A 14,486-nucleotide genomic window follows, 5' to 3' on the forward strand; every position below is an offset into this window, starting at 1 on the left:
GCAGGTTATTGTGCTGCTGAAACTTGGAATCAAGCGTATGTTTAATGAATTCTTGTAATTTGTTTATCCATACGCGTAAGAGTTTTGTCACTAAAATTGACAAAGGGGGATATTGTTAGAGCATTGCTCGGTTGAACCTACCAAGCATTGGTATATCAAGTTTGGTTGTCATATTTTAGTGAACCAAAACTCATTTAAAGAGTCGCTTGATTATTTACTAGAGTCAACTTCGTACAGGTTAGATAGAAAGTTATTAGGATATGAGACTAACAAGTATTACTCGAAGACTAGAAGAATGTGAAGAAGTAAAGAGCTACATCGACGACATCATCCTTCCTCTTGAGGTTAGTAATATTTTGACTTAAGTTGTTTCATTCCTAACATATCTTTCAAGTCGTGTTATATTGAAAACATAACTGCAAAGCTCTGAATGATTATACTCTAGTTATACATAGTATTAAGGAATTATAATACGAAGTATAACGCCTATCTTTTGAACTTCGTATATAAGACATCGACATAATCGTATGATTGTTATTGTGATTATGTATGGGTACGGGTGAAGATTTCGCTCTAGGAAACAATGTTTTACATTCACTTAAAGGAAGTACAATTCATAAACTTGTTTTGTGAATCGAAAAGGAAATCGCTAGGCTTATTGGTATTGTTATTCATTGCAAATTTTTGGATTACCAATATGTGTGTTTAGTATAACCTCTCATAACTTGTTTATGTGTCTTGGTAAAACTATTCACAATGCCTGACTTATGTATCGGTATGACTTTTATTAGCGAAGCCAATCTTAAGTAATAACCTGAGATGGTATGATCGATATTTATAATTGGTGTTAGAGCACTGCTCGGTTGAACCCACCGAGCGTTGGTATGTCAAGATTGGTTGTCATATTTAGTTCCAAAACTCGAGTCGCTATTATGTAAACTACAGTCAACTTCGATAGGTTAGACTAGAAATGATAGAAGTATTATGCTCCAGTTACTCAAAAAGATCTGAAGATGGATTGAAGACAACAAAGACATCATCCTTCAGCTTGAGGTTAGTAACTATGACTTGACTTGTTCCATATCTATCTAGTGTCTTTAAAATCTTTTAGATTGAAAACATAACATGCAAAGTTATACTATTATGATCAAAGTGCTAAGGAATTTATTGAATCACGAAGTATAATGTTTATCTTTAGAACTTCGTAGATATGACATCGACATAATCTTTTGGATGATATTCTGACTATGTATATTGGTAAAGGTGAGGTTTTCATCCTAGGGAACAATGTTTTACATGTGTTCTAAGGAAGTATGTTCATAAACTTGTTTGTGAACCGAAAAGGAAATTTCCAGGCGTTATTGGATTTGTTATTCATTGCATATCTTATGAACAACCAATATGTGTGATTGTGTATAACCGCTCACGACTTGTTGTGTTCTTGGTAGAACTATTCAAAAAGACCTGACTTACGTATTGGTATGACTTTAATTAGTGAAACCGATCTTAAGTAATCACCTGAGATGGTATGAACATGTGCAACACGTTTTTAGGCAAATGGGAACCGATCCTATGGAAATGTGCAACCGATTACAAGTTTATACCATAAATAAGGGGGAACCGATCCTATGAACATGTGCAATCGGCCTCAACAAATCCCAACCCAATCTGAGCACGTTTTGTGTTTTTAACACAAAAATTTATCCAAAAATAGATTTTCAAATTTTCTATTATTCTAGAAATATTAGAGATACCGAAAATATATTTGGTTGATATGGATACGCGAATAATTTCAACATTAAGATTTGAGCATCTTATTTACAGAAATTATGAAAACCGAATTTTGCTATTTATTGCATATCTTGAGAACATTTTCGGTTTTGGAAATTCCTTGGTGTCCAAACTTCCTTGATCTATAAATACCTAAGTTTGCATCTCTAGCAAACTAATCCTTCGTGACAGCAAACTTCCTCAGTTGTGTTGTTACTGGTGTAGCCGCCTATTCAGAGAGGAGAGTAACCTAATTAGGCGAAATCTCTTACGGCCGCTCAGTTTAAAGTCTTCTTTGGGATTGAGAAGCTCTAGCGTGTACCGTTGATGGGAAACTAGAAGATTGTATTGTTATTTCAGTTTTCGATTATTGATTTGTTTGACTAACGGTTGTTGAATCTTTGATTGCACCTAGTTTGTTTATCTTGAGAACATTCTCTTCTGATATAAGGCTCACTCAAACTAGATCAAAGATCAACGTTTCTACGGATCTAAGTCTTTCTAGATCCGTAAGATAGATTCTTTGATTTTCCATTGTTAACAGACTCCGTTCTGTGCGACAAATCAATAAGGAATCAAGTTTGTTTTTGCAGGTTGTTACTTCGAAGATTAAATCGAAGATTGAAGACTTTTGTTCTTGTGTTTTGATTTTTTGGTGTAACTTTCTGTAACTTGATTTTAGGGGATCAAAGAGGTTGTTTATTTTTAATAAACATAACCCTTTTTTAAGATCAACAAGTAGTTTGTGATTCTATCATAAACCTTGTAATCAAGACTGATTATTTCGGTAATCATTGCCTTGTTTGATCTTGTAATAGAGGAACTTTGGATCTGGTAACAGGTCTTAAAAATTGAAGATCCTTAACTACGCATATATCATATATTTCGGTATTGTGATTAAAAAGTGAGTTTTGTTACCAAACAGTTTATCCTTTACTGTTTGGAATACGATCCAAAGGAATCTTGTCTTGAAAGATTGAACCATTAAGAATATAGATTAGATTTAAGTCCTAAAGAGAACGCTTATTCTGCTAGGATATCTAATATCAAATATCTATTGAGAACTTCGGTTCTGCTAGATATTGTCAAAACAAATATCTATAAAGAACTTCGGTTCTGCTAGATATTATCAAATCAAGAATACTATTGAAGCTGAGTAACTAGGATTTAAGTTTACTTAGTAGTGTCTAAACGAAGTTCCAGGTTTACTCTTTGTAGCGTCTTAATTCATTGAGTATTCAAAACTGGACTAGGTCCCGGGGTTTTTCTGCATTTGCGGTTTCCTCGTTAACAAAATTCTGGTGTGTGCACTTTACTTTATTTCCGCATTATAATTGTTTTTATATTATAATTAAATTAAATACACTTGTACGTTAACTAGGCACTTGATATTTGTCTTATAATGTTTAACTATTATCAAGTGAACACTTTGTTGTAGTATTGTCTCGATTTCATATCCTTAGATGATCACACAAAGTATATTGGATTTCTCCACTTGACTTTGATATTCTCACATTGTTAGGCCAGTTCAGCCTAGCCTTATTTCAAGTGGACATTGTGTTGAAATATTCCTTGAGTGATTGTATCTCCAAGAGGTTTATACACAGTGGGTCTTGTATAGGTTGTGATCAAAATAAAAGATTGTGGTGTATTTGGGTACCCTCGTCTTTTCAATTGGTATCAGAGCAGGCAAACAAGAAAAGATCTAACAATCTGTGTTTGGCGTGATCTAACCTATAAGTTTTGAATTAAATGGTTGATTCAGTTAACGTACCGCCAGGGTTTGATGGCTCAAACTATCTATGGTGGAAAATGACAATGGAATCTTTTCTTCAATCTCGTGAATTTAACACTTGGGTTTTAGTTATTAATGGATATGAACACCGAAAAGTACTGGTCGACGACTCAACCACTGAGTTTAGACTAAAGGAATTAAACGAGTTCAATAAAGAAGAAAAATTGCTTGCAAAGCAAAATTCCGATAGATTGAATGTCATTATTCGTGCTTTAACTCGAGACCTCCATCATCATGTAACCAAGTGTAAAACATCAAAGGAATCATGGGATATTCTTAATATAGTATTTGAAGGGAATACCTCTGAAAAAGAAACTAGGCTTCAAACCCTATCTTCTAAATGGGAAAACCTTTGTATGGATGAAGACGATACCTTTGATGAGTTTGATCAAAAACTCTCTGAAATAGTGAATGCCTCTCACGCTTTAGGAAAAACTATTCCAGATAAAGATATTGTGTGTAAAACTCTAAGGTCTTTACCATCAAGATACAAATCTAAAAAGCATGCCATCATGGAAGCAAACGATCTTTCCACACTATCTAGAAGCGCTCTAGTTAGTAAATTAAAGATCTTTGACCTTAAATACCAATTCAAGAATGAAGAGGATATTATCCTTAAAGCTGTAACTAAGACTTGTTCTTCGGATACAAAAACTGAGAGTTGTACAGGGGGTTAGTCCTCGAGTGATTTCGGGGGAGTTGAGTGTATTTTAAATCTCAGAGAGTTTGAGAGAGTTTGAGAGAGTGTAGGGAGTTTGAGAGAGTTTGGTGTTTTTGAGTTCAGGGAGTTTGGGGGAGTGTAGGGATTTTGAGAGAGTTTATTAGAGGGAGTTCGGGGGAGTTTGGGGGAGTTTGAGAGAGTTCACTCCTAAGTCATTCTCTTTTAAGAAATAATAAACCCTCATTTGCAAATAATATTGATCTTTAATCAAAAGAAAAAAATAAATGAAAATGATCATATCTCTGTATCAATAGTATATTATTTTGTGTAACGAGATATTTTTTTCCCTTCAATTTAACGGTCTCCATACAATTCTAACTCCCTTTGTTCACGAACATTTTCCCACATATCATCCGCTATACTCTTTCTCCATGCATTAGCTTCTTGACGTTGTTGTTCTTGAGATTGTTGTGTCAAAATTTCGTCGTCATTTACAAGCGTTGATGGATGGCTATCTTCCTCTTCCTCGACCGGAAACTCATCTGAACGGCGTTCTTTTCGTAAGAAGTTGTGTAGGCCTGCACAAGCTGTCATTATCTCCGCTTGCACCTGATACGGAAATGGAGGTTGAGACTTAAAGATCAAGAAACGAGACTTCACAACACCAAACAATCTTTCAACTACATTCCTCAAAGAATCATGACGCATGTTAAATAATTCTTCAGCCTTTTTCGCATGATTACCCGTACCAGAAAATTCTTTCAAATGATAACGTTGGCCACGAAATGGTGTTAAACAATATCGTCGGTTTGCAAAGACACCATACCCCAAGTAATATTTACCTGAATAAAACACAAAAAGAAAACTTCGTCAAGTAGAACCCGAAAATAACTTAACCAAAAAACTCAAAACTTCACATTAGATAAAAGTAAAATTACCTTGCGGTATTTTCAGTCCATTTCTTTTTGTCATTGCGTCGTTAAGTATTTTCGAATCATGAGCAGACCCTTCCCATCCACTGAGCACGTATATGAACTCCAAGTCGAAGTTGCAAACCGCTAACACATTTTGAGATGTAATTCCATGTCGATTCCGATAAACAGCTGCATTTCTTTTCTCTACCATTGCTGGGATATGTGTGCCGTCCATAGCTCCAATGCAATCCTTAAAGTAAGGATAAAATCGTGTACTCTCACGAATTTTAAATGGAGTTGCACTTGTTGGCTTAGCCATCATCCTCGGAGCTATAGCATTTAAAGCTCGCAACATCCTGTTGAAGTTTTTACTAACTGTCCATACAAAATTATTGTGTGATGGAATTCAACAAATTTGGTCTTGTTGCAAAGCTAAGAAACTCCTGTTTAACATAAAAATTATATCGCAAAGGAATGAGTTTTATAGATATGTCAGAATCATCTCGACAAACAGGGCAGAAATCACGTTTTCAGGACTTGAATACGTCGTCAGAAAATTTTAGATTTCACAATCTTTACTCAAAAAATCATTGTGTGATGGAATTCAACAAATTTGGTCTTGTTGCAAAGCTAATAAACTCCTCTTTAACATAAAAATTATATCACAAAGGAATGAGTTTTATAGATATGTCAGAATCATCTCCACAAACAGGGAAGAAATCACGTTTTCAGGACTTGAATACGTCGTCAGAAATTTTTTATATTTCATGGTCTTTACTCAAAAAATCATACAAAAATCATTGTGTGATGGAATTCAACAAATTTGGTCTGGTTGCAAAGCTAAGAAACTCCTCTTTAACATAAAAATTATATCACAAAGGAATGAGTTTTATAGGTACGTCAGAATCGTCTCGACAAACAGGGCAGGAATCACGTTTTCAGGACTTGAATACGTCGTCAGAAATTTTTTAGATTTCACGGTCTTTACTCAAAATATCATACAAAAATCATTGTGTGATGGAATTCAACAAATTTGGTCTGGTTGCAAAGCTAAGAAACTCCTCTTTAACATAAAAATTATATCACAAAGGAATGAGTTTTATAGGTATGTCAGAATCGTCTCGACAAACAGGGCAGGAACATGTTTTTCAGAAAAATCTATACGAAAAACACTATTAGGGTTTTGACCGAGAAAGAGAGTACGCACAAAAAAAACTATACACAATCAAAATAAACAATCATGGAGATCAAAGATATGAAAAACAATCAAAATAGTACACAAATCAAACTATAAACAATCATGGAGATCAAAGAAGAAAAAAAACATACCTGGAAAAAACGTTTCCTCTTCTTTCTCCTATGGTTTTCTACGCACCAAACTCCTTCCCAAATCTCTATTCTTTTGAGAGATTTGTTGTGAGACCAAAATACACTAAAAACTACTTCGAACTCCCTAAAGCAACCAACTCCCTAGTATTGTAGGGTTTTATGATTAACAGGGAGTTCAAGAGCTTTTTTTAAACTCCCCAACGACTAACAGGTGTTTTCTAGGGAGTTTAGGAGACTCCTCTAAACTCCCCCACGACTAACGGGGATTTGGAGAGACTCCCTCAAACTCCCCCACGACTAACAGGAGAAAACACAAATACATTAAAATCTCTCGAACTCTCCCACGACTAACCCCCCGGTAGTGTTGATACGACTGCACGACAATTTAGAAAGTTATTAAGACAAAAGAAAAGGAGTTCTTCAAACGATGCATCTTTTCCTTCCCAAAAATCACAGAAATGTGTAGAGAATAGAGAACAAAATAATAGCTCTTATTGTTCCAAGGATCAAGAGAACAAGGCTTTCCATGCAACTGTTGAATGCACATCTGAAAAGGATATTTAAGTAACTTTAGAGTCAAAAGCACTTGAATGTGATAAACTCTGCAAAGAGAATGAAAATATTAAACGAGAACTTGATATTCTATATAAGGATATAGAACGTGTAAGCAATGGTCAAACTTATCTTGAAGTCTTGGAAGAGTACAAAAAATAAATTGAAAAAGGTGATGATCAAGCAGCTCCAGAGCCAAAGACACTCAACTGTGATCTTCGTGAAGAGAATGAAAGATTTAAAGGGAACTTGATGAATTGGAGAACGATATAGAGACTATTGGTACTGGTAATTTTCTTGAATGCATGAAATGCTATAGAGAGCAAATCGAAGAACGTCATGATCGAGAAGTGAAGCTATACACAGAGTTGGAGAATCTAAAGAACACCAACGTAAGTAATTCTACCGAATCTGAAATAGATTATAAAGTTCAAATTGATAAATTCAAGTTTGATTTAGATAATGCTCTCGAAAAAATAAAAACTTTGGAGAAAGAGAATATGAGTCTAAAAGCGGACTTGAAAAAGTTCGATAATAGCACAAAACAACTTGACTCAATGTTGAAGTCAACTAGAGTTCCTCGTGACACTCGAGGATTGGGTTACAAAGGTAAACAAACTTTGAATGCTAAACAGGAGACAAAGTTTGTAAAGCCTAAAGAATCTTTTGAATAAATTGCTTCAAAAGTTGCCACAAAAGATTGCTCTTCCATAAAAGAAAAATTTGTAGCACCTTCATTTTCAGCAAAAGACGGAAAACGTAAAATCCATCAAATTACAATGAAAGAAAATCCACAACAAGGTAACACTAAACCCCATGGTTCGTATGTTACTAAGCATTGCTCTTATTATGGAAATAAAGGACGCTTAGAAAGAGGATGCAGATTCCGTAAAAGGAATGAAAAAGCCATAGATGCACGTGTTTCCGCAAAATTGGCTGAACTCAATAATGCTTCTCGTTCTAAATCAGGACATCATTGTCCTAAAAATGAGCAAAAGAATTATTGTAATGATAGTTCAAAGTTTGCTTATCAGGGTTCTACAAAGTTTTCTCAGAATTGCTCAAACAATAAAAGGAGAGATAACTTTGTAAAGACCAAATCTGATGTTCCAAATTGGAGAAAGGCTAACTCTAAGAGTTTTCAACATTTTAGTTACCCTAATGTTTCCTCAAGAGATTCATCCTGGACTTCAGGAAGAAATAATCGGAAGAACAAAGCTGCTCATGTAAAATCCATTTCTAAATGGAGTCCAAAGTCTTCTCTAAAGACAAACAGGAAGGTATCAAAAGATAGTCACAATGATGACACCCGAATGATAAGTTTCAATACTCATGACATTCAGAATATTGTGCTAAACATTCTTGATCAAATGAATGTATCTCTGTGTTGTCATCGTTATATGAGATAGGTCTCATAATCAGTTACCTTTTTATGATTTTGTGACTTTTGATTTAGCGGATTTCATATCTAACTTTTTGGGTTGCTAAATCAAATAATCATAAAAGGATGATGACAATTAATCCCATATGTGAGTCACGATTATACTATTATCAATTTATTTCTCATAAGTTTTGTATATAGTACACATATGAGTGTTTGGTATTAGCTTATTACTATTGGCGCGTAATAGTTAAAACTATTTCAACCTTTCTCTGGTAAAGTTGGTTGTTGTTATTCTTTTGTTCTTGCAAAAGGATGACAACATGAGAAATTTGAGAAAAACTATTGTTATCTTACTTTATTGTGTGGTATCAATTGTTTAGGCTTACAAAATTTCAGCGCAATTGCGATGCTTTTAATGCTTATGTTGTTTCAATTGCTTCCGGTTGAGGTTAATAATTATGCAAGTTGATTTATTTGGTTTGTATGAATTATTTATGTCTTAACGAAATAAAAGGTTTACGGGATGAGTTGTTTAGTCCAATTCGATTCCGGATAAGAGAAACTAAGTTAATTTTGATCTTAGTTAGACTTATCGAAGTGAGGTTTCGGTTATTCAAGTCTAATCGAATACCTTAACAAGAAATTCTAGTTAACTAACCTAATACTTGTCTTGTTAAAAACTGAAAGGTCTAAGTTTATGTATAATTAGAACCTGGTGAGAAAAATAGAGTTATCTTTATTTTGGTCTTATGGAATTAAGCGGTTGTTTTTGAACAATCGTTTTAGCAAAGGGACTAAGGTGGTTAGTTGATTTTTGTTTTCCTAAACTAAATTGGAAATATTATTTCGGACAATTGTTTCCTTGGTAACATATCAAAATAAAACTACCTGTAGTTTCAGTTTTGATATTGGTTATCAGAACATGATATGTGGAACCCTCGTGCCTAACTCTACAGGTTGCAAGTCTATTTTGAGATTTGTAAGATTCTTTTCGTGTTGTCCTTTATTTTTTCGTTTCTTTGTCATTTTGTGAAAAAAGGGGGAGAAATGTATGGAGTAAACAAGTGATACTGTCATTGATTTTATATTAATTGGTATCGCTAAGGAAAAGAACATTGGTGCTTGAACGTTTATCTAAACGAAAGAGTGAAAGCACAGACTAAGGGAGAGTAACATATCATATTACGTGGTATAACAAAGACGTGTGGATTGAAAATCTACCCATCTTACCTTTAGGAGGAGTAGTATAACTTTGTTATTATAATGTCAATAGCGGCATTTATGGTTTGAATATCTCCAGGTTTTTTGTGTTGTTGAAATGTGAATTTAGCGTATGAAGATTAGTATGAGTTATTTTTTGTAATTCATTTATCTCCATATGTAATAGAGTTTTGTCACTAAATTGACAAAGGGGGATATTGTTAGATCACTGCTCGGTTGAACCCACCAAGCGTTGGTATGTCAAGATTGGTTGTCATATTTAGTTCCAAAACTCGAGTCATTATTATGTAAACTACAATCAACTTCGATTGGTTAGACTAGAAATGATAGAAGTATTGTGCTCCAGTTACTCAAAAAGATCTGAAGATGGATTGAAGACAACAAAGACATCATCCTTCAGATTGAGGTTAGTAACTATGACTTGACTTGTTCCATATCTATCTAGTGTCTTTCAAATCTTTTAGATTGAAAACATAACATGCAAAGTTATACTATTATGATCAACGTGCTAAGTAATTTATTGAATCACGAAGTATAATGTTTATCTTTAGAACTTCGTAGATATGACATCGACATAGTCTTTTGGATGCTATTATGACTATGTATATGGGTAAAGGTGAGGATTTTATCATAGGGAACAATGTTTTACATGTGTTCTAAGGAAGTAAGTTCATAAACTTGTTTGTGAACAAGAAAAGGAAATTGTCAGGCGTTATTGGATTTGTTATTCATTGCATATCTTATGAACAACCAATATATGTGATTGGGTACAACCGTTCACGACTTGTTGTGTTCTTGGTAGAACTATTCAAAAAGACCTGACTTATGTATTGGTGAAACCGATCTTAAGTAATCACCTGAGATGGTATGAACATGTGCAACACGTTTTTAGGCAATGGGGAACCGATCCTATGAACATGTGCAATCGGCCTCAAGAAATCTCAACCCAATCTGAGCACATTTTGTGTTTTTAACACAAACATTTATCCAAAAATAGATTTTCGAATTTTCTATTGTTCTAGAAATATTAGAGATACCGAAAATATATTTGGTTAATATGGATAAGTGAATAATGTCAACATCAAGATTTGAGCATCTTATTTACAGAAATTATGAAAACCGAATTTTGCTATTTATTGCATATCTTGAGCATATTTTCGGTTTTGGAAATTCCTTGGTGTCAAAATTCTTTGATCTATAAATCCCTAAGTTTGCATCTCTAGAAAACTAATCCTTCATGACAGCAAACTTCCTCAGTTGTGTTTACTGGTGTAGCCGCCTATTCGGAGAGGAGAGTAACCTAATTAGGCGAAATCTCTTACGGCCGCTCAGTTTAAAGTCTTCTATGGGATTGAGAAGCTCTAGCGTGTACCTTTGATGGGAAACTAGAAGATTGTGTTGTTATTTCAGTTTTCGATTATTGATTTGTTTGACTAACGGTTGTTGAATCTTTGATTGCACCTAGTTTGTATATTCTTGAGAACCTTCTCTTCTGATATAAGGCTCACTCAAACTAGATCAAAGATCAACGTTTCTACAGATCTAAGTCTTTCTAGATCTGTAAGATAGATTATTTGATTTGCCATTGTTAACAAGACTCCATTCTGTGCGACAAATCAATAAGGAATCAAGTTTGTTTTTGGAGGTTGTTACTTTGAAGATTAAATCGAAGATTGAAGACTTTGAAGATTTGAAGACTTCTGTTCTTGTATTTTGATTTTTTGGTGTAACTTTCTGTGACTTGATTTTCGGGGATCAAAGAGGTTGTTTATTTTTAATAAACATAACCCTTTTTTAAAATCAACAAGTAGTTTGTGATTCTATCATAAACCTTGTAATCAAGACTGATTATTTCGGTAATCATTGTCTTGTTTTATCTTGTAATAGAGGAACTTTGGATCTGGTAACATGTCTTAAAAATTGAAGATCCTTAACTACGCTTATACCATATATTTCGGTATCGTGATTAAAAAGTGAGTTTTGTTAGCAAACAGTTTATCCTTTACTGTTTGGAATACGATCCAAAGGAATCCTGTCTTGAAAGATTGAACCATTAAGAAGATAGATTAGATTTAAGTCCTAAAGAGAACGCCTGTTCTGCTAGGATATCTAATATCAAATATCTATTGAGAACTTCGGTTCTGCTAGATATTGTCAAAACAAATATCTATAGAGAACTTCGGTTCTGCAAGATATTATCAAATCAAGAATACTGTTGAAGCTGAGTAACTAGGATTTAAGTTTACTTAGTAGTATCTACACGAAGTTGCAGGTTTACTCTTTGTAGCATCTTAATTCATTGAGTATTCAAAACTGGACTAGGTCCCGGGGTTTTTCTGCATTTGCAGTTTCCTCGTTAACAAAATTCTGGTGTGTGTGCTTTACTTTATTTTCGCATTATAATTGTTTTTATATTATGATTAAAGTAAATACACTTGTACGTTAACTAGGCACTTGATATTTATCTTATAAGGTTTTACTATTATCAAGTGAACACTTTGTTGTAGTATTGTCTCGGTTTCATATCCATAGACGATCACACAAAGTGTATTGGATTTCTCCACTTGACTTTGATATTCTCACATTGTTAGGACAGTCCGGACTAACCCTATTTCAAGTGGACATTGTGTTGAAATATTCCTTGAGTGATTGTATCTCCAAGAGGTTTATACACAGTGGGTCTTGTATAGGTTGTGATCAAAATAAAAGATTGTGGTGTATTTGGGCACCCTCGTCTTTTCAATTGGTGTGACCATTCCTAGTCATTGGGTAACCGATCCTAGAACTTGGTGGGACTAATCACAAGATGTGTAATCGATCCTTGTAGTAGGTTAACAAGTTTTAGTAATTGGTGTAACCGATCCTATAACTTGTGCTACCGATCACAAGTAAGTACCATAAATAAGTGGTAACCGATCCTGGTACTTTGTTATCCATTTTATGGAAACTAGTGTAGCCGATCCTAGTAGCCACTTAGAAGTAGAACCGAACTTTGTGTTTGGTAGAACCGTTAAACCCATGAATGGTGATTGAATGTTTTTGATCAATCACATAGTTCTTGGAAATCAGATGAACCAATTCTAAACTCGTTTGGAAGTGTGGAAAATCGGTTCCAAGATTGTAAATATGAAAATTTACAAAGTAAAGATGTCGACATACTTTGAACATATGCAATAATTCTTATATATTATTGTTCAAAGATATTCCTTAATAACTAAAGGAGAATCCCGAAACGAAATAAATTGAGAATCTTTTAGTTAAGGTTTTTAGTTTTATATGCTTTTAATTTCCAGCAATTCAATGCATATCTTTAGAAAATAAAAATTGGTAATGTGCATTTACTAATTGTAGATTTTCTACTGAGATTTCGGTCAATATTTGGACAGAGCATTTCCAGGAATTATGAAAACCAATTTTGGCTTTATTGCATATCTTTGAGAATATTCGGTTTTGGAAATTCCTTGGTGTCCAAACTTCCTTGGTACATAAATATTGAGGTTTGCATTTCAAGCAAACTAATCCTCAGGGCCAGCAAAACTACCTAGTTGTGTTGTTACGGATGGAGCCGTCTATTCGGAGAAGAAAGTACCCTGATTAGGTGAAATCTCTAACGACCGATCGTTTTAAAGACTTCTTTGGGATTGAGAATCTCTACGAGTACCGTTGGTGGGAAACTAGATAATTGCAGTTTATTATAAGTTTTCGATTGATTTGATTGACTAACGGTTGTTGAACTTTGATTGCGCCTAGTTTGTTTATGCTTGAGAATCTTCTCTTCTAATATAAGATTCACTCAAACTAGATCGAAGTATCGACGGGGATCTTTAGACTGTTTTTAGATCTAAAGACGTCTTGTGATAATCCATCGTTAACAGATTCCGTTCTGTGTGTGATTGATCACAAGAAATTCAAGTTGTCTGTGTGCAGGTGTTTATTGAAGAGCTAAGAAGATCTGAAGACAAGGAAGATTTCTTATTTGAGTTCATAATCTTTGGTGTGCACAAAACTTGATCGGCTGGGGATCCAACTATAATCGGTTTATCTTTTGATAGATTGGATTGATTAGTTGCGCAGATCGGCATCAATACATTTCTTTGTGATTCATAGTATTGATTGCATAGTCTAAACAATTACTTTGGTAGTTGTTGAATAGATTGATCTAAGAACCCGACAAAGGAGTATATTGGTTAAACGGAAGAGCCTTTTGTCAAACTCATATCACTTTGTTTGAAAATAGTTGTTACCGAACAGATTTGTAGTTCCTTTTACTGTTTGGAATATGAACCAAAGGAATTGTTCCAAGTGCGTGACTTATTGCAAGTTTGAGGCGCAGGGATACTGAGGGAACTAGGTGAACTATAGGTTTAATTGCTTGGTCTCAACTATACGATGCTGGTTTAGATTTTGTATAACAGCTTAATTCTGAGAGTATTCAATTTTAAACAAGGTCCCGAGGTGTTTCTGCATTTGCGGTTTCCTCGTTAACAAAATCAAGTAATCATACTTCGATGTTGTATTGTCTCGATCTTGTATCCATAGTCAATCACGCAAGTTATCTTGTTGTCGTATTATCTCGATCTCTTATCCATAGACGATCACATGAAGTGTGAACCGATTCGTTGTATTGTCTCGACTCAGTCCACAGACAATCACTTTCGGAGAAAGGACTTATAGGTGGAAAAGTTTTAGATTGAGGTATATTTGGGTACCCTCGTCTTTTCATAAGTTAGTACTCAATACGATATAAAAGTAAGATCAGAATACGCAACTACAGAGAAAATAGTTGGATCTGGCTTCACGAATCCCAAATGAAGTCTTCAAGTCGTTAACCTATAATGGTTTTGGAAAAACCTAGGTTAA

General features: G+C 34.3%; 1 protein-coding gene across 1 annotated transcript; it reads right to left on the reverse strand.

Moving 5' to 3' along the window:
- Positions 1 to 4,634: 4,634 nt before the first annotated feature.
- LOC113362256 lies at positions 4,635 to 5,459 on the reverse strand (the record flags this gene model as incomplete). The annotated part of the gene is made up of 2 exons (XM_026605184.1): positions 5,165 to 5,459; positions 4,635 to 4,780 (listed from the first exon to the last, which is right to left on the reverse strand). Coding segments are annotated over exons 1-2 (441 nt in total), but the record flags the coding sequence as incomplete, so codon positions are not given.
- Positions 5,460 to 14,486: the final 9,027 nt, after the last annotated feature.

This window comes from Papaver somniferum, chromosome 3, assembly GCF_003573695.1.
Source record: "Papaver somniferum cultivar HN1 chromosome 3, ASM357369v1, whole genome shotgun sequence".
NCBI classification, from domain to species: domain Eukaryota; kingdom Viridiplantae; phylum Streptophyta; class Magnoliopsida; order Ranunculales; family Papaveraceae; genus Papaver; species Papaver somniferum.